The 26,264-nt window shown below is 36.9% G+C and overlaps 1 protein-coding gene across 35 annotated transcripts in view; it reads right to left on the bottom strand.

The window, feature by feature from the left end:
- ABI3BP (ABI family member 3 binding protein) overlaps positions 1-26,264 on the bottom strand; it is a gene marked incomplete at its 3' end in the record, with an annotated part of 130,275 nt that overhangs the window by 48,843 nt on the left and 55,168 nt on the right. For 12 of the 35 annotated variants that reach the window (XM_079302282.1, XM_079302286.1, XM_079302291.1 and 9 more), the window contains 19 exons: positions 25,944-26,018; positions 23,429-23,494; positions 22,861-22,935; positions 21,070-21,144; positions 19,743-19,805; positions 19,316-19,381; positions 17,635-17,709; positions 15,741-15,806; positions 15,133-15,219; positions 11,977-12,039; positions 11,550-11,615; positions 10,450-10,524; positions 9,320-9,394; positions 8,307-8,381; positions 7,397-7,474; positions 6,785-6,859; positions 5,648-5,713; positions 4,364-4,444; positions 1,124-1,192 (listed from right to left, as the gene is read on the bottom strand). In XM_079302282.1, coding sequence (XP_079158408.1) covers positions 1,124-1,192; positions 4,364-4,444; positions 5,648-5,713; positions 6,785-6,859; positions 7,397-7,474; positions 8,307-8,381; positions 9,320-9,394; positions 10,450-10,524; positions 11,550-11,615; positions 11,977-12,039; positions 15,133-15,219; positions 15,741-15,806; positions 17,635-17,709; positions 19,316-19,381; positions 19,743-19,805; positions 21,070-21,144; positions 22,861-22,935; positions 23,429-23,494; positions 25,944-26,018 — 1,371 coding nt within the window. The remainder of the gene's footprint in view (positions 1-1,123; positions 1,193-4,363; positions 4,445-5,647; positions 5,714-6,784; positions 6,860-7,396; positions 7,475-8,306; positions 8,382-9,319; positions 9,395-10,449; positions 10,525-11,549; positions 11,616-11,976; positions 12,040-15,132; positions 15,220-15,740; positions 15,807-17,634; positions 17,710-19,315; positions 19,382-19,742; positions 19,806-21,069; positions 21,145-22,860; positions 22,936-23,428; positions 23,495-25,943; positions 26,019-26,264) is intronic. The other 23 variants (XM_079302283.1, XM_079302290.1, XM_079302289.1 and 20 more) reach the window with 19 other exon arrangements.

Here is a 26,264-nt window from a genome sequence, read left to right as displayed (position 1 = left end):
CCCATAGAAAATTACAGTAAACAAATGAAGTCTAGGAAATGACCCTCAGTCCATATCAACGAATAACCACAGAAAAATTAATTGTACTCTGTGTTTAATGCATGAAATGTTGGATATGAACAAAACAAGCAATGATTATCCCTTCGATGGATAATCAGAGAGTTGGGTGCTCTTCTGCATCAAAATCTACTTCTCATAGCTTAGTCCAAAGCAAAGAGGGGAGATAACATCAATGCTAGGAAAAGGTTGTTATGTGACATTGACATTGACAAATCAATGCCATTAGAGGAGTTTTGAGAGGATTTAATGATGTAGAACTTGTTGCAGTTGAAAACTATGAGTTTAAGTGATTTGTTGACTAATTCCATTTCATCAAATCATTTAAGTAAGGCTTAAAGCTATCCTTGGCCTATGAAGTATCATATATATGTAATCAGCTTCATCCAAAAGCCAGATTGCTGAAAATATCTTGAAGCCCTTCTCAGAATACAACCTGCACAGTAAATGCAAACAGTGATTCAAATTTTGCTTTGAATTAGATATAGCATTTCAGGGCTCATACAAAGGAGAGACCTTTGTTTTCAGTCTGCATAAAAAATGTATATATCAAACACATCACTTAATATGTATTCCCATACTAAAAAAGGCCATGTATTATTTTATAGAAACTGTGCACTTCATTAAAAATAAAACTTGAAAAATTGAACACAAGTTTGAATGTATTAATTGAAAAAATGCAGTATTTTCCATATATTTGAGAAATTATCAAGCACTGTGCCACAAAACTCAGCAGGAATTGTTTAGCACTGTGTAGTTTTAAAAGTAATTTTTATATTATATTATTTCTAAATTTCACAAAATCGTTATTATTGCAATAATTATTATTCTTTTTTCTTCTTCTAATGCAAGTGAAACTTTTAAATAAATACTTTTGAAGTGATATCTTATCTTTTAGAAGACATCTCCAAGTTAGAAACATGGAGAAATAACAAAGCACCAACATGATGCTTCCATTTGCTGGGTTTGGACCACACATGAATAAGCAAGAAGCCTCCAGGAAATGGTGTTTTCAACTGCACATGTTATCAGACCAAAGAAAAGAAGGATGACTCATAATCATTACCCTCTGCAGTCTTTGGACGTTCAAATGTGTAGGGACTCCTAGTAGTGACTGACACTGGAAGGGTTGCTGCTGGAATAAAGAGAATTTTCTTAAGAGATTTACAGGTGCATCTGTATTTGTCTTTCAGTTGTTGGTATGGCTGAGCTGCTCTTGCTTCCCAACTACAATCCACCTCTTAAAAACTCTTCAAATGGAAACCTTGAATAAATGATAAATTTGCTGAAATTACCCTGTGTGACTTTTGCTGCTTCTGGAAGATAAAAAGTGCATTTATGCTACAGGAACACACTGGGAGAGGAGCTCTCTAAAGCTTCACCTTCCTGTTTTACTGAATTTTATTTAGCTCTTTATGGCCACAGACCACTGAAAAACAAACAGTTCCAGAGAACTCAATTTTCTTTGGTAAATCTTTCTATTGATTTTTTCCCATAGTGATACAAAGGATAGATATGGAAGGCTTCAGGTGTAAATAACTGTGAAGTCACAGAAAGCAAGGCTGAAGATCCCAGCAGATTATCTAGTGCCACTGCACATTACATCATCAAGCTAACAAGCTTCCCATCTCTATCTGGAGCACTCAATTAGATTTGAAAGGAACAAACTCCAAACACCCTGAAAAATATAAAGAACTTTGAAGTCAATATTTGTAGAATTGTTTGATGTTAGTGTGATTTTTCAAACAGAATTCATTTTCATTCCTAAATACATCTACAATCATTGAGTAATCTTTGTGCTTATCCTTCAAATTTTGCTTCCTTTTCTCTGTTTTGACTCTTAGCCTCTGTCCCTCTCTAGAGATTTCAATTAGGAAAGAAAAAGTGATGGATAAATATTGTACCATGTTTTGGACTTAAGCTGTATTTATGGACATACCACCAATTTGTTACATTGCAATTCACAAGCATTTTAAGACTCACAAATACACTTATTTCAGGGAAGTTAGCTTAAAATTTTTAAATACAATAAAATCTGAGACCTAAGACTTCCAAAACTTTGCCATTTAGATAGAAAATCACATTCTTAACTTAAAAGTCCCCATCTGAAGATTTATGGTGGTTTACTTGGGTGGATGGTGTTTAAATTGAAAACACCATAAAATTAAAATTTTTCTGAATTATTTCAAAATTCTAAATTTCCCCTCTTTTCTTTACAGACATTTTTAATAGCTTAAACAGCTTTTATATTTGATACTATTGCCACTATTCTAAGAAGGCAAAATACTCAAAAATGGCTTCAGGACAGATAATTTGTTCATTTAAGTACATGCTCAGAGAGGTTGCGGAGTCTCATTCCCTGGAGATATTTAAAAACTTTCCTGTAAAGAAAGTGTTGCAGTGCATTTGGATGCACAATAGACAATTCATTATAATTTCCTTTTCTGAAAAATGGAGAATGTTTAGAGAGAGGTTTTCATGCTAACAATAATAAAAGGAAGGACAATGGCTGGGCATGATCACATTGGCAACAAAACCTTATTTTTTTTATGGAGGCAACAGATTCACCCAAATATTATTACCCAAATACCAAGAAATAGAATGAAACTGTGAACTTTCACTAGAGCATACAGTTTGTTAGCTAGAAAATCTGAAAATCATTTAAATATTTGGGGTTTTTTAAATGAAGCTTTTTTTCTCCACAGCCAAAAAAAGTCAAATACTTTATCCGAAATAGCACAAAAATCAAACTAATAATGAAAGCCAAAATTAATTGTTTGACTCAAAGGCAGTTATTAGTAAGTCATTAATTAAATATGAATTTGGCATATATTGTTCATTATTTCTATTCACTGTTAGGGAAAGGTGACAACCACTACCATGTCACAAGTTTCTAATTTAAGATGAATTTCATGTGATGCTGGAACACAGACAGGTTCCTTCTCTTTTTTTTGCCACCTACTCAAAAGCCAGCTTATCCCCATGCACTGCACACTTTATGGCTCAAACAATATTTTCTGAACAAGAATACAATTTGTCACATCAGCACACATGCTAGTTTCACTACCTACTTACAAGAGAATCATGACAAGCTTCATCAAGATTAAAAAGTGAGTCTCAGGATTCTACCTGATTGATTCATGAAACCACTAATGGGAAAGAAAAAACCAGAGACATCTGTACAAATATGGAATAATTCCAATTTCTTGGTGGGCATATAGAAACTTGCTACAGAGCCACTCAGTGTGGAAACACCAGGATAAAACCTTGATCTTGGCAGGCCCAAGGTGTAAAAATAATGCGCAAGTTTCCAAATGAGTTGCTTTTTTTCTCAGCCATTTCAAAAAACAACATGCAGGACTCAGATCTATATTCAGACATAGACACCTACAGCAGAGACAAAAAGTAATGACTCTTGTAATACAATACTGGATTTCCTACACTAAACATTATGCAGGACCTGTAAGCAGCATAAAAATGAGTTATGCACAATATTCTGAGACAATTACAAGTCATAAGTGCCATTCCTTTAACAAGCTTCACAGGGAATAATTTGGTTTGAAGACAGTTAATTTCTTTTTATGAGCAGAAAATAATTTGCAGAGAATCTGGAAAGAATTTAATAAAATCATATGATCTCCTCCAGCATTGAGTAATATATTCTTACAATAAACAATTATGCAATTTCCAGCTTTCTAATTTCATTGTAAACCATGTAACACTGGAAATATTTTTACAACTGTATTTATTTATTCTTCAGGTCCAGAAAAATGTCAGGTGTGTTTTATTCTCTGCCATACATCATAGACCAAATTTCACCTTGGTGTGAAGGTGCTATTTCATTGGGGATCATAAAATATGTCTTTACTGAATTCCAGAACAAAATTCCACTCTTCTTTCACAGCTTCAATTAAGTCTACATATGCACTAATGATCACTGAATCAATACAAATCATATGGTTTTATATAAGTTGCTATATCCATCAGCAAAACAGTAGAATTTGTGTTTTCTGGACCCTATACTGAACTAAGTTGGAAAAGTTGTTATTTCAAAATGAAAAGCAGGAAAAAATTTGCTTTGACGTCAGGCTGTGAGAGTTGGTGATTTGGGATACAAAAGTCATGATTTCTTGCTTTGCTTCTATATTTTTTTGATCCAATACAGAAATACTATTCCTCAAAGAGGAATTCCTCACCTTTCTGATGATTAAGTGCTGAACTTCACATTCACACTGAAGAAATTTAAGCTAAATTGCACTACTTAAGTGATATACTATAACAAATGGTTTCTATGGAAATTAGTTACCAGGTTTAGTTCGTGGCTTTTGGGGTCTGGCAGATGGTCTAGGCTTAGATGCAGAAGTAGTGAGTTTTGCTTCTTTAGGAGCTGAAAGACATATACTGGATTGTAAGTTTATGCTTTCCACTGTATCACAAAAAAAAAAAAAAAAAAAAAAAAAAAGAGGCAATAAATGGCTACTGGGAACAAAAGCAAATGGTACAATCAGATATGCCAAGAACACTTCTCAAAAATCTATCTCCAGCAAAATCTATTTGCTCTTCACTGTAAAAGTGAGTAATTGCATTTAAATGTGCAATTGAAGCTTTCAATCATGTCCATAATGCTCCTCTCATTAAGTTAACAAATTCATTTTTGTAAGATAGCTAAGAGATAAAACAATATTTTTAATCTTTTTAATTCCAGGTAAATTTTAAGCCATAAGACGACATATATAGACAAAATATACAGAAATGTCCTCTATTTCTGGCACAGTAAAGAAATTACTGGCAAACAGCTGGAAGAACATGGAATTAAAAAAAATGGAACTGCTTCATAACTGCAGTCATTGAATTCTACTAATAGAATAGAAGCTAGCATAAGTAGAATAATATAAATAGAACAGCAGTATAATTTAAATGGTAAAAATTAAGAACAATGAGTCTTAGAAACCACATGGACGGGTTGAAACTTTAATTAGCTAATGTGCCTGTTAGTCTGACTTCAGACAGAGTGCAAACCTCGTATCAGGCAGAAGTAAGTAACTTGTACATTTTTAAAAAGCAGTGCTATGAGACTGCTTTCCAATAAAATGTTTCACAGCAATTGACACAGTAGAAAAATGTTCGATGTCTACAAAAACAGCAGAGAGGAGTGAGCCATGAAGTGACTGAGAGGTGCTTTTCAAGCCAAAACAACACTCAGAAGGATTCATAAAACAGTGGAATTAACAGGTTGACCACAGGAATCCTTCACTGAGAGTTGCAGGATTAGCATCCACAATACTATATTTACACCTGGCATTTCAATTGCATTTCCAATGAGTTTTCTGGATAGAGTGTTGGTGTAGAAAAGCTCTCAGCAAAATGGTAGACAAAAATTTTAACTGTACCATGGAACTAGCAAAAATGCATGAAAAAAAATGATTTCTTTTTCTTCTATGTTTAGAAAAACATTTTTGAATGCTTATCTCCTAACTTTCTTCTGCTTTCAGAGAAATGGATTAAATACAGTGAAAGTTTGATATAAAGTAACAAATTGTGGCTTGGATTGCAAAGAAGAATGACCAACAGCTACAGCAACATGTATTACCTAGGGTTGATTTTGGTTGTTCAACAGTCTGAGAAGTTTTAGTCTCCAAAAGTGGTGGTTTAGGGGCTAGAAAAGAAAAATTCAAGTGCAATCAAACCAATCAGTAGATGTATCAACACGAAGCCAAAAGTGTTATCATTTCATAATTCAGGGGAGTTGTTTTCTAAACAGTCTAGATAAGCCTTACTCTTGGTGTGTGACACCCTACACTCCTTTTAGCTTTGCTTCCTATGAAATTGCACAATGAATGATTGTGTGAGAGTCTGCTTCTAAGGCTCCTTCCCCATATTTATGTTCTCAGGACTTCTATAAACCTGTATTTGATTCAATCAGCAAATAAATTTCTCTTCTGTTATGGGAGAATACTGAGAAAGGAGGGATGAGGGAGAAAAGAATGTAGTCTGTAATGAACACCAGAGAATATATATATGGAAGGCAACTTCTAAAGGCCAAAGTTTTGCTGAAAATCCTAAATCAGTTCTTGCAGTTAATTGTGAGAGATGTGTAAGACAATAAAGGGAGCTCCCATTTTTTACTGCTCTTTCTGTTTATAAAACACAGAACAGAAACATTTTAGGTCTCAAATAATCCATAGCATAATTTTTATTAGTCCAGTACCCGAATTACTAAAGTAGGCAAATTGATTTCCCTTAATCCCAAATCCAAAGAAAATTAGTAGAGGTCTGGGTTTTTTCATCAAAAAGCAGAAAATACATGACACAATGATTATGTTCCTATGGTGTTAGCAAAGATGTCATCTTTGCCATAGTATGTCTGTGTGAAAATGGGAGATGGGGAGTGGAAAAGGAGATTATAAAAATAATAATCATATTTATTGCTTATAGGAATGATATTAAAACATCCTTGTGCCACTCAGAAAACTATTTTCCATTCCTTTAAAAAGGTTACAGCACTATAGAACTGGTTTATGTGTTTGTCACTGGACCCAAATGCTTAAAACTGATGAGCTCAACTCTAACAAGTTACTGAGAGTTAATGACCAATTTTAGAATGATAAATTAGTCAGGATGCTCATGTACTGCAAAGCTCCTGTCCTTTTTAGGAAGTTTTGCTTAGATATTTTTAGAGAACATATCTCTCTGCATACCAGCTTAAGAAAATGATGTGCACAATTACCAGGTTTCACATGTTGTACTTCTGGGGTAGCAGATGGTTTCGCTTTAGAAGGGATAAGTGGTATTTCTTTTGGAGCTGAAAGAAAGAGCTCAGTTTGCAATGAAAAATTGTTTAACAAGCATTTCCCACAACAAAGAGCACATGTCACAAGTTCATATTGAAGACAACTTAGTATGGAATGTCAAAGCCAGCTGATGAAATCAAGTTTTGAATTGTGGAATGGAGACGGTACTGAAATGCTGTGCATTGATCAGAAATAAGGTTCTGTGAGTCCAAAACAATTAAAATAGCCATTTTGAAAGCTTTACATACCAGAGACAATCAGCACATGCGTGTGCATTGGGAGTGAAAGAGACAGAACACTAATAAAAGGATGATGGTATTTCATGATGCAAGACACAAGTTTTACTTCTCTGAGACAACAAATCCACCCAGAACCTCATTCTCATACACAGGTATGTCAAGAACAATCAGTGTAATGATGATGGAAGAACAAGACTCTCTGACCAGAAAAAAGAATGACTATGCATGTGAAATGATATGTGGAAGGAATGCATTCATATGGGATGGAGTGCTCAAAACAAACAGTTTTTCACTAGGTGAAAACATTACCTAATGTTACCCTTGGCCATTGAAAAGGACGGGAAGTTTTAGGTGTGAAAGATTCCAGAATGGATTCACTTGTTGCTGCTGGAAGAAATGATGACAGTCACAAGAGAGCAAAGAGCTAATGGAAGAAACTCTTCCTTCATGAGAAAAATTAATTTGTTTTAAAAAAAAACAATAAATATTTCACTGATGCTTGGACATTTATCAATTTAGTATGCATTAGGGAGAAATTCAGAACTGCACAAAACTTCAGTGACTATAAATCAGAGCATCTGTGATGTGCAAAAATTCTGGATATTTATTTTCTCCTGCCTTCATTGCAACTGGTCTGGACCTCAACTACTGCCAAGTAAGATTTTTCAGTAGAGCTTTTGAACATTTTGAGTTTTGGTCCAATAAGGGAGATGGTACTATGCACAATGTAGATATTTAATGAAGAGGACATGTTGAACAACCAATTAGTCACACATTAAAAAATAGAATTTGGAATAGAAACATGACAACAGATCCAGCTGTGGTTTCAATCCAAAACTACTGAGTGTCTGTGACTGTTAACCAATTTCATGCTGTTAAGGATGCACTAATGTTAACATTTTTAGTAATGCTACAACAATAAATGCCATCTACAGTTCACATCACAGTGTTTTCACCAGAACTACTCTAAAAATACTGTTTTCACAGTTATCCATATGACACATTTTTCAACATACTGAATGCTGTGACTGAGTTGCCATATGCATTATAACTGTGAGAAAATACCAAGCTCAACCATTAGCAGCAACATAAATTCTAAATCAGCTCTCAGGGGCTAATCCAAATGTGCACTGAAAATAACAGCAATGCATTAATTTTGGTTGAGTTTTAGAGAATGGCTTGAGCTACTGAATGAAGAACTAGGTAGAGGTTATTGTACCTGGTCCAGCTTCTGCTATTTCAGGCTTACTAGGTGCCACAGGACTTGGAAGAACAGGCTGAATACCACTGAAAACTATAAAAAAACCCACGTCATGTTATCTATAGTTATTAATTCTACACACAGCTTTTCTTGGTCATAAAAAAACAACCAAAACACATGATATGTTATAGCACCCCTAATTTGCACTTCACCATAAGCACACCTTACCTCAGGAATGGAGCAGTATTGGTTTAGGGTGGGAGCTGAAGGTAGTGCTTAAAGTGAGAATTAAACCTAAACTGTCAGCTAATCAAAGCTAATATTGCCTTGGATCACATGGTCCACATAGCTTACAGCAACCCAGAAAACACAAAAGACAAAGATTTCTAATACAAAGCACTCAATCCCCACCCCCAGCTATAAAAACTAAAAAGCACTGCAAGTTCATTTCCATGGAAAAAAGCACCTGCCTTAGTTCTCTTCAGTGCTTTGTATTGTGTCAATATTTTTAAGTGAATGTTAATGTCATATAATCATTTCACACATGAAAAACAAGGGTAAAGTTAAAAATATCACTAAGCAGCAAAAAAAAAAAATATATATATAATAAGAAAGGAGCTTCCTATGCTGGCAAGACAATATTTGGTATAAAAACATGTGTTCTAAATTAGCATATAACAATCAGGCTTGTAAGAAAACAACAAGTAATTTTGGAATTCTTATTAAGATTTAGTCAGTAGTAATATTAAACATAGCTTAGTAGCATTAAACCGTGTTTACTTCATGTAAGTACATCTTAAAATAGCCCTAGAAGTTTCTTGAGAAATGAATGTGAGATCAGAAACACTACCAGGTGAGTTTCTCAGCAGAAAGTAGAAGTTTTAATGTGAAAAAGGATGTTGTCAATGATAATGACTCACACAAAAGACAACATGGAGGACAATCAGAATACCTAGAATTAATAAAATTTAAAAAATTGCTGTCCAAACACCAAAAGGGGTTTAACTGAAAAGCTAATGCATTACTATTACCCTCAGTTGTTGTTAGCACATGAGGTGTTCTGGAAAGTGGAGGCATAGATTTTTCCAGGCCAGCTGTACTTGTAACTGTGGAAAAATGTAAATATTCCTGAGACATCATATTGATAGCAAGGGGGTAAAAATCAGAAAAAGAGATTGCTTTACATTGCTTTGTAAGATGCCAACACCACTACACCAGAGTTTCATAAATTTCCAACTTTAAAAGAAAGTAAAAAAATTCAAAAGTTTTGAAGATGCTACATGCACTTGATAGACACACCCTGACAGGTACTGCAGTCCCCTAAAAAACAGATTCATCAACAGGAGTCAGTTGATCTGTGCCCATGTAGCATGAAAACCCTAAGCTTTTGACTTCACCTGTGCCAACAGAAAGAGACCTGTGTACTTTAAATGCATGCAAATATGAATTTGTACAACCAGGTGTTTCATTTGCCAAAGCTTTGCATGTTTCAATATAGCAAAAGTCAGTATTTTGACTTGCAGGTTTTAACATCATGCAATTTGTCATTTGTGGTATTTTATCTAATTAACATAATATAAGCTAACACAACTTCTGTGATATATTGAAGAGACAGAGACTGAGGCAGAAAATCTATCACAAAACTGTTGAAATATTGACTGCCAGGTTTAGGATAATTTTCCTTCTTATCTCTTGCACATTGGTACTTTTGCAATAAATACAGATATGCTCTTGAATACTTATGACCCCAGCAATAAAAGTTTAAAGGTGCGATAGCAAAAAAACCTGAAAAAAAGGTCTGATGAATAGAGAAAACTGCAAATGATGTGCATGATACAGCTAATAGAAAATCCCCTGTGGTGAAATGCCCCAGATAAGAACATATCTTTGTAACTGATAATGAACCCATCTAGCTATTGCTACTATTGGTCCTAATCTATTCAGCAGCTGAAAACCACAGAAATAAATGTTGATTCCCATGGTTTCATTTGTATTTGATCCTATACTACAAAATATCACCACGTAATTTTAGAGTCTATCACACAATGCAAACAAAATTCTACTTCAGCCACCAGGCAATCAGAGCAAACAGCTGGTAACTGTAACATCCTTGATGCAAAACCAAATACAAAGCAATGGAAGTATCATAAATACAATTTACCAGTCTCTGTTTTGGATATTTCTGCAGATGCAGAAGTTTGGGACAGGAAACTAATATCATTAGAGTCCAGTGAAGCTGGAAAAAGAAAAATAAAACCAAACCAAAATATTTTTTGGCATCACCGGAACATATATACTGAAGAAATTTCAAGACACAGAAACTAGGAATTTGGGAAAGGAAAACAACTCAAACAGACAGACATGCCATGGATTTCCTAATGTAAATGTGTGAAAATGCACTGAGGATGAAAATGATGAAGAAGCTGCTAAAAGAAATATGACAAAGAGATGACATTACAAGAGAAGTGGAATTGCCACATTTGCACACACAGCCCCTTTCATCTCTACACTAAAGCTTTACTGAAATCTAGGCCCAAGAGAAGTAGCAGGTTGGCTAAAAGCACAACAACACCTCTTGGGACAATTCCCATCTCGCACCGCTACCAGAACTACAAAAAAAAAATACCATTACTGCCAGAGGCAGTCGGTGTCAATAACAGTGAAGAAACATCCTATGATTCACCAAAAGCAGAAAGGAGGTTTCCATGTTAGAACCCTAACATGGCTTCAAAAGCAGCAGCAGAACACAGCACTCCCACTTCCAGGTAATGGCAATGTAAAGGGAAGAGTAGAAGAAAACAAGCCAACTTGAAGTCAGTGGTGAGACAACCAAGAGGTGCAGCCTTGCCCAAGGAAGGCCTGGAGGTGGCTGAGCTTCAGAGCTGTGTTCTTGTGCCAGCCCAGCTGGGTTTGCCTCTCAGGAACACTGTCGTGTTTAAGTGCATTACAGAAAGCAAGACCCACCTCCCAAACACAAAGAAGCAGGGGAATGGAGCTGAAGGCCAGCTGCAACAACGTGGTCTCTCTGCAGAATGTCACATGCTTCCTGCAGAAAATGCTCATCAGCCATGGAAAATGCAGGGGCTCAAACAACAGAATTGCAGAACCAGGGGGGCGAGTGCTTTGGCAAGCCAAGCTGCACCAAGTCTTCATCCTCTCCAGGGAAGGTGACAAGGATGGCAGGTGGTTTGGGGTGGGAGGTGTGTGATGGGAAGTGAAAGAGATGGGAGACAATGGGAAAAGAAGGCTGTTGCTAGTTACCCATCAGAGTCTGTTGAGTTGCCAGGGAGGAAGGAGTGGTGGACTTCAGCCTTGGTCTTCGGGTAGCTAAGATCAAACACAGAAACCACCTTCAGCTCCTCACACAGCCTGCTGGCACACAGGTCACATCAAGGCAGAGCTATAAGGAAGGGGATGTGCCCTGCTTGGGCCAGGCTGCCATGTCACAGCTTCACTCCCCGTGTGCCCAGTGCTGCCTTTCAACTGGCACTGGCAGCCAAGGCACGAGAAGAAGGCAAAAAATGGCCCCAGAACATGCACAGAAGAATAAATTTGAGTGAGGAGCCATAAGGGTCCAGCCACATCACTGACCCATCCTTGGGACAGCAGCACATCTGAACAGGTCCATCACTGCAGGGAAGAGCATTGCCAAGGCAAGCAGTGAAGGAGGGAATGGCTGGCTATTTACCCATCCTTGTGCTTTCCCGTGAAGCAGACGAGGTCCATTCCAGCTCTGCTCTCTTGGTTGCTGCTGTCAGACACAGAAATGATCCTGGGATATCCACTCAGCCTTGCCACAGCAGTACAAGCAGCACCAGCTCACAGCCCCACACATGTCTGTATTTAGGGTCCCACATGGCCTTTCCTGGCAGCACCCTGTGACTCAAACCCACAGTGGAGTGTCTTGCTGTGTTTGCAACTAACAGAATACTCCCTGAGCCTCAGTAGCTAAATGGCTCTGCATCAGCATGAAAATGCCAAAATATCCAATTCACCCAACCATACTTCCTCAACAGATGCAAAACCAACAGGAATTGCAGACAGAGCATGAGCCAAGACTCATTGTAGAATTCAAAATTCAGGATGACAAGTGCTGGGTATGTCTCCAATGCAAGCAGCTGAAAATACTAATTACTAATTTTCTAGCATGAAGAAATATACTGCATATTGTCCTATCAAGTATTCAGTCATAATTCCAAGCTTTCTTAAATGTTCAATAATTTTTGCAAGTAAGTATATTCTAACTGTTTTCAGTATTATTGCTTTTACATAGAATATATAAACTCTCATAATTCACATGGAAGTTCTCTCTATTTCCTGGGAAATATAATCCCCATTCTTCCTTACAGTTAGTCTTTAAGACAATGATTAATATGCCTAAAGTTTGAACTTTGTTTCTCCTTCAAAATATAAAAAAAAATTTCTGTATACTAACTAATCCACATCAGTAAGAAGACAGAAAATTATGCTTCTGCTGGATTGGAATATTTCATTCTAGAAAGATCTTTTAAAATAACAACTACTCATAGAGTCACACAGGAATTTTGTGATGAATTCTTTTTGTCACTGGTCCCTTTAAAACTGACTTTTCAAGTGATGGAAAAAGGATATGTTCAAACATCATAGTCATGTCATTAGTATGACAAGTGTTTTAAAGTGCATTAATAAACTACATATATTGCTCAAAGCAGGTGAAAATTATGTCAAATGACGACAAGGAAAAGAAAAAGGTTAAATTATCTTTTTACCCTTCACTGTTTCTTTGGCTTGCAAGGTAAGGAAAAGAAGATGAATCCACAAAGAGAATTTCCTGCACCTGTCATTCTCTGCCCCCAATATAGTAACTGACCAAGCTGATGTCTTAAATACCAATAACCACAGAAATACACTTTAGTAATAAAAAAGTAAATAGAAAATAAAAAGGGGTATGACTTGTAGTGATACAACAGCTATCTGTATCATAATACACTGCATATAGTAGAGAAATTAAAGTTTTGGTTACAAGCCCCACAGTATCTAATGGTAAAGTTCTATTACATTAAATAATATATTAAGTATATTATATTAAGTAATTGGTCAGTGGTAATCATGGGAAACACTACAAATTAGTACTGTAAAAGTGGATTCAGAATTTAGAAAGAAGATCATAATCCAGTATTTTTAACATCATAGATATTGCCTTAAACAAAAATAGTATCAAATGCAGAATTTTTATCTTGCAGTTGTTCTTATCCCCAAAGTAAAGGAAATCAACATTTCACCAGAAGCACCCTGGGAACTGTTCTGATAACTCAAGAACACTCAATTTGCAGGAAATGTCAATACCAGACTGAGCTGATGGTATTTCTGTGACTCCAGATGCTTTCGATGGGAATTGTGAAACTGTCTGCATTTCATTAAGAGCTACACAGAAAATCTGGATTTAAAGTGCTGAGGAATCTGACTGTTGCTGGGATAGCAAACACACAAGCTGTGCTGTTCAAGATGATGTCACTGCCAACACAAGCAAGATATTGGACACTTCAAAGTCCTTTCTGTACTCTGTGAATAAAGAGAAGGACACATGGCCCAATATGCTGACAAGAAGATCCAGTATCTCATGCTAGACAGACCTCCTAAGAATCTTCTTCACTTTCTGGAGTTTAAATTACACCAAACAGAAAGAAGAAATTCATACAAAAAATGCTTCCTAGCTGCTGATCAAGAAGTGGCAGACACAAAACTGTCCTTTAACAGGCTGGCCATTTAGACTTAGAAGAAAATTTGTTCACAACAGAAAAAAAGGCAGGAAGTGGCAATGGGATCAATGTTAAACCTAAACTACTCTTTGCTGCAAGGGAATTTTGGCAACAACTTGAAATAGAATTTGGAGGAAATTGTCATTATTGAATGGAAATTAAAGATTTCTTCTTGCAGAGACACTAAATGAAACAGAACCTTGAGCACAGATAAAACTGCATTTGTTCAGTGTCCCATTTTGTAAGCTATTGGTAAGTAAGCTTATTTTATGAATTGAGGAAGTATAAGAAGTCTAAAGGATAAATGCTGACAAGGAAGAACAAGAAAACAATATAGATTATTACATATTATTAGGTGTAATTAATTTAAATGTCAATAAAATACCATCCATCCACCAGTTCAATTTCACTGGGGTCTGGCCTAACAGGTTTCAAGGGTGTTTGGAAGCATCAGATCTGCCATAAAAGTGTCTGGTCGAGCAATTTGCTGCAAATGTTTTCTTTAGTTACAATGCTGTGTCTTTTATTTACAAAGCTGTATTCAAGCAATACAGCTACACATGTGACATTCCACTTTTTTGTTTCTATTAGTCTCATGCCTATGCACTCTCCCTTTCTCACAGCAAACTTAATCTAACTTAATCACTATTTTAAATATATTTTAAAAAAGTATTTAAGGGTTTATTCTCCACCATCTGAACCCTATGTGTTCATTGCTATTGTTCCTGCTATTTCTATGGATCTTACTCAACAGTTTCAACTTGGAATGGTTTAATTCAGGAATTTACACAAAACTTCTATTACATTTCACTCTACCCCTCTGCAGTATTGCAACTTAAAAAGAGAACTCTGCTTCATGTAGTAAGAGCTGTGTATTAACACCAAACACAACAACACAGACTTGTATGAATATAGGCCAAAATTAGAAGAAAATATTTACTATTTCCTGCAAAATTTCCTAAATTAGTCTGGTACTTGAGACAGCAACTTAATTATGACAGTTCTGAAAATATTTTGAGTCATATTAAATTTAACTAACATTACACCAATTTTTTTATTAAAATCTGAGGTAATTTCTATTCAAAATCACATTTCTCAAGTATTACCAGGTACAGCTGATGGCATTTCTTGAATGCCAGATGTTTCAGATCTCGAAGAAATGTGCTGATTTTCATCAAAAGCTGAAAAAAAATCTGTAGTTAAAATTAGAACTGGCTTCAGATCCACAGTATTTGGCCAGTAGCTGTTGGGCAGTTCAAGACAACACTGATGTGAGATCAAGCAAGGTGACAGCAGCTGCAAAGATGAACTGAGAAATGGGGTGTTACATGAACACTGAAGCTGGTTTGAAATGAAGGAGGGTCAATTACAGCAGCTCATGTGAGGCAATCTTCTTCTCACTGGCTTCTTTTTAAAAGTATGTATTCTTTGAAAGAAAACTGCAGCTACCAGGAGAAACCTAGAGGCAATATAAGCTGGCAGAAGATCTACTTGTGGATTGTTATTCAGTCACTGTGGGGAATTATTTTCCAGCTTAGATTGCACAGAAATGGCTGGGTAGAGCAGGGGTGGGGGTGGAGTGTGGGGAGGAAGCCCAGCATCAAAGCAGCCTTCGAAGCAACGTGTCTGAATGAGCCTTGGCACTCTGCACAGCGCTGGAAGGGATGGAAGCAATGGAAAAGCTAATGGAATTATGGAATTATGAGCTATTTACCCATCACGCTCCCTCTGGTTTCCATGGTGGGAGGAGAAGTGGCTTTCAGGCCTGATCCACGGGTAGCTAAGATCAAATATGAAAATAATCTTGAAACACTAAGTGAAATCAGCCTTTAAATAAGGTGATCTTCAGCCCTTAGCAGGTCTAAGGGAAATACATTTATTTTTGACTTCTTGTATACACACTTTTAATTTATATTTACAGTACCCTACTTCATTTTTGGCCCATGGGGTAATTTTTTTATTGGATACATAACATCTAATTTTAGGCATTAGCTACTAGGCCAGCTGTCTGCATCTGATTTTAAAATTCTATCCAACAGCAACTGCTGACAGCAAGTCCGCCCCTACACTTTAGTTTGGCTGTGCCAGACAAGTCTTTTAAATAAGGAGTTACAAATGCCCAATATTATTTTGATACAACATGCACACAATTTTCACACAGGTGGTATGTGGTATCGAAATATTTTCCTACTAATTCACATTTTGGCCAAGAATCAGATTTTCCCTAAAGCTACTTTGAGGGAAGCAGGATTGTTGAGACAGTCCATCCTTTACCAGAAAATGGCTTAAAAATATTTGTATGTTTTTCTGACAATATAGTAATAAATACACAAATTTAAAAAAAAAAAAAAATCAGATTCTATCAGCCCCTAAGACCACCATTTCCATTAGGGAAATTATGCAGACTAGAGCATGAAATAAATATTTTTATGGGTGGTATTACATGTAAAAAATGAAGAATAAGTACTCTTAATGTTAAGAACACTCATGAATTATTAAAGTGTAGGCCAAATATAATCTAAATAGCCCAGTTCTTTAAATCAAGAGAGAAGGCTGTGGTAACTTGGTGAGAACAGTGCTGCAGACAACAGCAAAGTCATGCCTGATAAACTGCTAAAAGTCTTCTGTGTAATGAAGATAGAAATAACCTTGGACAGATAACTTCAAAAGAAAACAAAAATCTTGTGCTTATGCAGAGGCAAGATAATTGTCAGCACCACCCACTGAGTATTAGTACAGCTGTATCATATTTGTGTTGTGTGAATTCTGAAGAGATAAAAGCTTTTCTAAATTTATCTGTGAAGAGAAGCTGCATGAACACTGACCAAACTGCAACCATATACTAGAGAAAACACAAAGAGCGTATGTAAGTTGCAATTAGCTAATCTTCACGTGACAAACTGTGTCAATGCTCATTTACCCAATTCCATTTGATTGGTCCCCAGAAAGAGAGGGATGTTTGATTCACTGATGTCATAAAATGTCACTTGTTAAATCATACTAGCATGAGCAGAACCAAGGATCAGAATCTCACGGCAAACTTTTATTATTTTTTATGACATATTCTGAGAAAATCTCATACTCAAATACAGATGGATAAATAGTGCCTAAAAAGCTATATTCTTCACAAATATAAAAATAACTTTTAACATCAAAATCCTGTCCTGCAGCAGCCTTTTAAATATTAGGGACTTCTTCAAAAAGATATAACAAGGAACCAAAGTCTAACTAATTAATCTCTTTAAAAGATGTCTACTAGGTAAAGAAAAACATTCCCCCTGCAGAGGATAATTGTTATTCTGATATCTCAACATTCATCAAAGCCCATGAGTTTCCTCTTAAGTGATAAATTCTGCCCCACTGACCATATCAGAACCCATCAGCAAAACAATACTAGCCTAAAAGAGGTAGTATAAGGATCATTTACTTGAGGCTAGAACTGCTAATTATACACTGGTAATTATTACAAGTAACATGAAGCCATAATGAACAAATCAAAGACCACTGGAGGGATCATTAAAAATACAGGATATATAACAGACATCAGAATCCTACTATTTGAATATCAAGAAAAATCAAGGATAGGTAATAAAATAAATGTCATTTACCAGTCTCTCGCTCTGACATTTTTGTAGATGTAGAAGTTTGGGGAGTGGAAGTAACATGAAGAAAGTCATGTGAGGCTGGAAAAAATGATGGCTTACTACTTAAAAAATACATGAACCATCCCACCATGGCATCACCTGCAACCATGGACTTAGTGGTTTAGAGTACAAACAATAAAGAACAGAAAAAAAATATATTCTGCAAAATTAGGAGAATTTTAAAAAGAAAGAGGTAGTATGCAAAGATGTGTAAAACCACACAAATATAATGCAAAAATTAAACAGAATGACACAAGGAATATGGGAAGAAATTCCCATGCGGTTAGATGGAATGCAAGATTGAAAACACAAGAACACTGGCCAAGAGGAGTCAAGGAGAAATCAAATTTATGAGATGAAGATACTGGAAAAATTCCAATGTAAAAATTTGGCAAAAATAAAAGAACATAAAAAGTGATTCAGACAACATCACCAGGCAGGGAAACAGAAACTAATATCCTTAAACCAGACAAATTTATATGCCCTGTTACAATTACAAGTATCTGATTTCTCCACTGTAAAAACAAGAAAGCTCAGAAAATTACTTCAAGTAATGCAAAGTAGGGAATGTAAATTCTCTGGAAAAGATCCTGAAGTGTGTGAAATATCTCAGTTGATATGAAAGCAAGTATGGTCCAGACAAAAGTCCCAAGTCACTTGAAACTTCATTACATTCTTAACTCGCACTCAACTTCAGATTTTAGCACACCAGCCTGCTCAAGTAATACATTGTCATCCCATGGGACACAAAACAGTGCAAGGACACAGGACAGGTCTTGCACACATGCCAGTGTGAAAGAAGCTGTTGCCACAAGCATCTCCACCACTGTCATCAAGTGCCACAGCCAATGCCTGAACTCAATACGGTTTGCAGGTACAGCCCCATTTATATCTGCAATGAAGGTTTATCCCAATATAGGCCCAAGAGAAGTAACAGATTGGCTAAAAGCACATCATCATCTGTTGGGACACTGCCGTCTTGCATAGCTGTCAGACCTAGAAGAAATATTATTAGTACCAGAGAGTGCCAGTGTCTTAAACCATGAAGAAACATCCCAATATTCACCAAAAGCTGAAATGAGGTATTGATTTTTAAAAACATAACATGGCTTCAAAAGCAGCAGCAGAGCACAGCACTCCCAATTCCAGGTGATGGCAATGTAAAGGGAAGAGTAGAAGAAAACAAGCCAACTTGAAGTCAGTGGTGAGACAACCAAGAGGTGCAGCCTTGCCCAAGGAAGGCCTGGAGATGGCTGAGCTGCAGAGCTGTGTTCTTGTGCCAGCCCAGCTGGGTTTGCCTCTCAGGAACACTGTCGTGTTTAAGTGCATTACAGAAAGCAAGACCCACCTCCCAAACACAAAGAAGCAGGGGAATGGAGCTGAAGGCCAGCTGCAACAACGTGGTCTCTCTGCAGAATGTCACATGCTTCCTGCAGAAAATGCTCATCAGCCATGGAAAATGCAGGGGCTCAAACAACAGAATTGCAGAACCAGGGGGGCGAGTGCTTTGGCAAGCCAAGCTGCACCAAGTCTTCATCCTCTCCAGGGAAGGTGACAAGGATGGCAGGTGGTTTGGGGTGGGAGGTGTGTGATGGGAAGTGAAAGAGATGGGAGACAATGGGAAAAGAAGGCTGTTGCTAGTTACCCATCAGAGTCTGTTGAGTTGCCAGGGAGGAAGGAGTGGTGGACTTCAGCCTTGGTCTTCGGGTAGCTAAGATCAAACACAGAAACTACCTTCAGCTCCTCACACAGCCTGCTGGCACACAGGTCACATCAAGGCAGAGCTATAAGGAAGGGGATGTGCCCTGCTTGGGCCAGGCTGCCATGTCACAGCTTCACTCCCCGTGTGCCCAGTGCTGCCTTTCAACTGGCACTGGCAGCCAAGGCACGAGAGGAAGGCAAAAAATGGCCCCAGAACATGCACAGAAGAATAAATTTGAGTGAGGAGCCATAAGGGTCCAGCCACATCACTGACCCATCCTTGGGACAGCAGCACATCTGAACAGGTCCATCACTGCAGGGAAGAGCATTGCCAAGGCAAGCAGTGAAGGAGGGAATGGCTGGCTATTTACCCATCCTTGTGCTTTCCCGTGAAGCAGACGAGGTCCATTCCAGCTCTGCTCTCTTGGTTGCTGCTGTCAGACACAGAAATGATCCTGGGATATCCACTCAGCCTTGCCACAGCAGTACAAGCAGCACCAGCTCACAGCCCCACACATGTCTGTATTTAGGGTCCCACATGGCCTTTCCTGGCAGCACCCTGTGACTCAAACCCACAGTGGAGTGTCTTGCTGTGTTTGCAACTAACAGAATACTCCCTGAGCCTCAGTAGCTAAATGGCTCTGCATCAGCATGAAAATGCCAAAATATCCAATTCACCAAACCACTTCTTACATTTCCCTAACAGATTCTTAACAGTTCTTATAGAGGTAATGTGGCAACTAAGAATCACACCTATGTATTTTGAATTCAAGAAGTGATCTCACATTTTCTTACAATCAATGAAATCCTTCCTTCTATGGGTCAGAAATTACTGTTCCTGGCACTAATAAAACAGTGTTGAGAATGTCTCTCTATCTAAATGCTTGCAAGCAAGTGAAAAAAGGAAAATTTTTCACAAAATTCCAGCACATATTACAACTTACATTTGTACTACTCTATATCTCTTTGTATATTGAAGAACAAGTCCCTTTACTGATCTCTTCAGAGATTGTGTTATCCTAATTTTGGATAAGGAGAATGCACACCCTAATACAGAAACCACTGTCAAACCTGGACTATGGGTACCCACTAGCACTGGGCATATTTGTCCATTGATTTGGGCTTGGTTTCAGGCTTAAGGCAGGGAAGATTTATGACAGTTTGCAAACATGTTCTTGGGTGAAGCTGTGGCAATAAGTAAATAGTGTTGAGTGATTCCTCTAGGATATTTTGATATTCCCAGTCTTTGGAAATGGAAAACCTTCTGTTATGTCTCTGACTTGATCCTTTTCTAGCAACATTCAATGACTTACTAACCAAAGTGTTTGTACCTGCTTAAGAGCAGTAGATAAATCTTTTTCTGCTTGTGGAGGAGCTTTTCCAATGTGCAAAAGGAAGAAATTTGACATATTAACACTTATTTAACCATTCCTAACAATGGTCCTCCACACATATATACATGCATGTATACAAACAATCCCTCACAAGAAAACGCGGGCAATATAATTTTTTACCATAATGGAAAAAAAAAAAAAATCTTATCATTGCAATATTTCATTCCAAATGTTGCAACAGATGCAACTAGTTTCTGTCTGTACAGCAAGTCAGAATAAATCCTCCATTTAGCAAAGCATTCTTGTGTCTTTTGAGAGATTGCCTAGATGTGAGGAGAACTACAGAGAAGACAGATATCATTACCAGCTGAGATTGGTGGCATTTCTGGCATGCCAGATGTTGTGAATCTTGAAGAAAGAGGCTTCCTTTCACCTAAATCTGGAAAGATAATATTGTGTTAAAAAGCTTGATTGCCTCAGAGCTACCTGAATAATTGGGACTTGGCAAACTTCCATTTGTTGAAAAGGAAGCACAGGGAAAATTGCTTGCAAGTCAGCTGGGCATTACTGCATCTAATGGATTGTTAGGCTGGTATGGGAGTCCATGTGGAAACCAGGCAACCTAAATATTCATACAAACCAGAATTCTTTTTATTACCTAATAATCTTAGCACATAATGTATGGTAGATAGAAATAAAATACCTTTGGATCCAGAATGTAACCAGAGGGTCTGCCTTTTTATGGAAAGTTCCACAGAAATATGTGCAAGTTTTTTATTCCTTCTCACAATTAAGTTCTCATAACATGGAAAAAAACCCCCCAAAACTAAGAAAGACAGGTTCACAGCTGGGAATCTTACTAATGACAAAAGCAAACACAGCCAACTAAAGGGAACTCTCCTCTTTGCCTCTGATACACCTTCTACAAAGATGAAAAATGAGTGTAGATGAGAATCTAGTTAACAGCAATAAGTGTTAAGTAATAATTGATTACTGCAACGGTGATAACTAAAGCAATGCAAAGCTTCCAAAAATAGGAGCATGGATTAAAAAAAAAAAAAAAAAAAAAAAAAAAAAAAAAAAAAAAAAAAAAAAAGAAAGAAAACAAAATATTTGAAACTATAATTAAGCCAACTTATCAATTTTACCCCATGCCATTCTAACAGCTGAAGCTCTGTAGTAATTATAGGCATGGATATTTCCAAATCAGTACTATCTCTAGCTGCAGTCAAAAAACCAACCAAACAAAACCCAACAAAATCTAAGAAATTATTTCACGTAAGTAAATTAAGAAGGAACATCAGCTGGAGAGAAATTTTACTTTCCAGTACTATGCAAAGCATATATTGTTTGTACTTATTTATTTAAAAATTAACCTCTTTTGTCCATTTTAAATCCTATCCCTAATTACTCAGCTGAAGATGTTAACTTGGGCATCCTCACCTACCCAAGGCTACAGGAAAAACAATCTATTCCCAAAGCTATAACTCAAGGTATAGATTAGCTGGAAAGGTTAGTTATTTTAAGACAATACATAGGAAAAAATCACAGCAAACTGTATGTGAAAAGTTGGCAGGATGAAAGAAACAAAAAAAACCTTATCACTAAAAAGCATGGTATTTTACTTGACTGGAACAGCTTTAAGCCTTGCAAAATTTACATCTTTTTCCTGACACACCTCTTTGACCAATACTGCATTATTCTGTAAGCTAGTTGCAGACTTTCTTTAAACTTGTTTTCTGCCTGATCACAGAAATGAGGATGCTGATGCAGCAGTTGAGAAAATAAGATGTAGGGCAACACCCAAGGCAAGCAGCATGCAACAGCTGTCTGAAATAATCAATATGGAAGCAGCAATGAACTTTTCATGACCAACCAATCAAAAGGGCATTCTTCTGAAAGAATAATGCTATAATTTGCCGGTGCCTGGCATTTCTGATGATGTACAAGTTTGGGGAGTAGAAATAACAAGAAGAAAGTCATGTGAAGATGGAATATAAAAGCAAAAGTAACACTGTATTGTTCTGAAATGACAAGAAACCTTCTGCAACAACATAATTTATGTCAAACTGAACAAACTACTTCATGAGGGGCTCTACATCTCCTCCAAAACTTCCCAACTGTCAGGAGGATTAACCTCATGAGAAACCATTACCAGGTCGGGTTGGTTGCACTTCCATGGTACCAGATGGTTTGGATCCTGAAGACACAGTCTGTTTTTCCTCAAAAGCTGAAAAAAGAATCTAAGCTTAAAATGCTGAGAGAGCTGTGACTTGATGGATTAGCATCAAACAGCTGAGTGAAAGCTGTGTATTTCCAGATGATGATAATGCCAAGCTGAACAAGATGGGCTCAGGTGAGACATGAGACAACAGTCATGACAAGGGGAGGGGATGGCTGGAAAAACAGGTTTTTGTCCTTGAAATGTCAGTGCCACATGCTTGAAAGAACTCTTACCAGCAGGGAATTCTCTCTTATTAAAGTTTCTGGGTAAGAGCTTGAGCTATACTGAAAGAAATAAGATGATGACGAGATATGACAACGCTGTCTTTAGGCAGTTTTTAGGCTGACAACAAATACATTTTACAGGTGGTTACACAGACACAAGAATGGTGAATGAGCAGCTCTCTGTGAAAGTTGGTAGCTAAAATTAACATTTGCAGATCTACATGATGCTAAGGTAATGGAAAAAAAATTTATCACAGAACTAATCCGCTAATTACCCATTTCCATCTGTCTCGTTTCTGCAGAAGGTAGAAATATGGATTGCAAGGTTGGACTCTGAGTAGCTAAGAGAAAACATGAAACAACATTTTATCATTCCAAGACAGACTCTTCTGGCAAGTGATACAAAACCTAATTTCAACTGTAACTAACAAGGGTTTGGTTGTTTTTTGTTTTTTTTTTTGCTGTTGTTGTTTGAAGGACTCTTTGTTCCATTAATTTCTACCCCATTCATATTTAACATACCCTAGCTGAATCCTTACTATTGAAGAGGACTTCATTCACAGCAAGGCAGCTACAACCCAATATTTGATATTCACACCACTTGCAGGTCTCTAGTCACTACTGCAATATATGTAAAACTATTTTTAAAGAAGTTGTAATGGCTAAAGAGAAGAGTAGTACAATAAAACCAGTGAAATAATTGTTGAAGTTAGTAAATTACACCTAATACCTGTTATCTGTAATGAGGATTATTTTGAAGCCCTTCTGGTTTCTTCACTTTGAAGTACGAATAACCTGAAGTGTGCCTTAATGAAAATGGAGTCAGGATGGAATTGGGCACTTTTACCTAAGTCATAATGAAAAATCTTCCATCTTGTGCAGATTTTGTACTACTGAAGTGCTACTGATCCTACTCAACTGTGTGTACTGCTCAGTAAGCATTTTTCTTTCTGTTAAAACCCCCATTCAAATAATTAGGTGTGGCATTCATTTTTAGTACAGAAAATATGAATATATGCCAAAAAGTGAACAGCCTTTTTTTCATACATTGGATCTGCTTTCCATTTACTTTCAATCCACCTTATCACATTATCAATTTGGATCCCAGGTTACTATCCTGATATTGTTGGATTCAGCAGCTGGACCAGATGATCATTGTAGGTCCCTTGCAAATGGAACAATTCTATTCTATATTTATAGAGAAGAAAACATTACCAAAAAAAAGCCATATGAGTCACAGCTTTTGGCAAAAGCTTCCATTGATCCATTTATCCAGTAAGAAATACAAGAGATCTCCCAAAGCATCAGAACATTGAAGGCATGTTCACAAAGCTATCTTTTCAGAAACACTTGAATTTAAAATATACTGACCACACAGGAAGTTTACAAAACAAAGGAGAGATCTCTCTCTAGCACAATCAAGATAGAAAAATAAAGAAAAAAGTCTTCAGGGGAGTTAGGGCAGAATACAGGTCAGATGCAGTTCAACTTCATAAATGAAATTTTGCTTTCTGTGCTGTTTTTATGACAGCAGGTGATCAAGGCACACAGAGGCACAGTGCAGAGAAACCTCCTCTATTTAACCATGCCCTGACTCCCACAAAATATCTTTGACTTCAACAGTGACTTCATGGAGAGCACTGATGCTTCCTCTAACCCAATGGCTGGGCCTAGCCTCACTTAATGAAATCCCACTTTTGCCAAGTAAAACTATTCAAAGGAGGACACGAGAATACCACTGAGACAAACATAGGATTAGATTATTATTCCCTTTCTTTTACAGAAAAAAAATAAAATACTTGACATCCCTAATAATTTTCAATTTTCAGCTACATTTATAGAAAACAGGTTCTCTCTCTTTCCAATCCTGCTTCTAATTGGATTTAACCAAATGTCTTTCACTACAGTAAAAACAAATGTCTCTCTCCATCCCTTCAAACATATCTGGAATAGAGCTGTCAAAGATTATTTTAATGTTCTTGAGAATCTGCTTCAAATATGCTTTCAAGAACTAAGAGACATTCCTGGAAATTATTCTAAAATTTGACAGACTACATTAAGCAAGAGTATGCCATCTTAATAAACCAGCACTATTCTATGATTACTCCTTGACTAATGCTTAATGAAATATAAATTAATCTGATTCAATGGCCCTCCAGGTAACCAGTGTAAGACCTGTTAATACAGAAAACAGCAACAAGCAATAGTTTTGGTATGATGAGCTATTTATGACTAACACAAACAGAGAAAAAACACAGGCCTGTTATGAGACACAGGGTACAATGTGGAGGAGCAGAGGCATGAGATGGTGAGAGATGGGATTAGGGTTGGCACTGGACATCTCCTGCCACAAACAGCTCAACAATGTCAGCTTGGGAAAAAACACACACTTGGAACTGGACAAAAATTAGTTCAGGGTAACAGCAAGGACACTCATACACAAATGGTTCCCTATGTGGTGAGCTCACACCTGAGATGTCTCCCAGAAGAAGAAAGTAAGAAGGGAGGAGGAAGGAAAGCATCCACACAAACATCATATTCTTCCCAGCACAGGACTCCAAATGCTTATAACTTGCTGAAATATCCCTACTCATCACCAACACATGCATCAAAGCACTGAGCTTAGGGCCCAGTTCTCTCATGAAAGGGTGTACAAAGCACTACAAAAAGGGTACAATATAAAAAGTTTGTGTGTTACTGTTTTAATTACATTATTTCTCTTATTGGAGCTAGCTTTGGGAAGATAATTTTTCACTAAAGTTTACTCATATTTACAAAGAAAGTAATTACCAAGTTCTGTCAATGGACTTTTTGGAGCATCAGGGATTCTGGATCCAGAAGGAAGTAGCTGTATTTCATTAGAAGCTATGATAAAAAAAAATAACCAAAACTTTACTTGATTAAGAATACTACAGGGCACAACATGGATTTATATTTGGCTTATGGACGACTCACTCCTGAAAACAATTATATTTATTAAAAAAGAAAAAGCAGTTCCAACCTAGAGGAAAACCCATGTGAATTGTCACTTTAAAAGGTCTCTGGAATATGAAGGAAGTATTTTTCCCCCTAATTGTTAAACAAAGATCTATCAATCATGGGAATTTGAAA

The sequence above is a fragment of the Erithacus rubecula genome, assembly GCF_903797595.1.
Source record: "Erithacus rubecula genome assembly, chromosome: 1".
NCBI lineage: Eukaryota > Metazoa > Chordata > Aves > Passeriformes > Muscicapidae > Erithacus > Erithacus rubecula.
The sequence above is the reverse complement of the archived record's forward strand: the minus strand, read 5'-3'. Positions and strand labels throughout refer to the sequence as shown.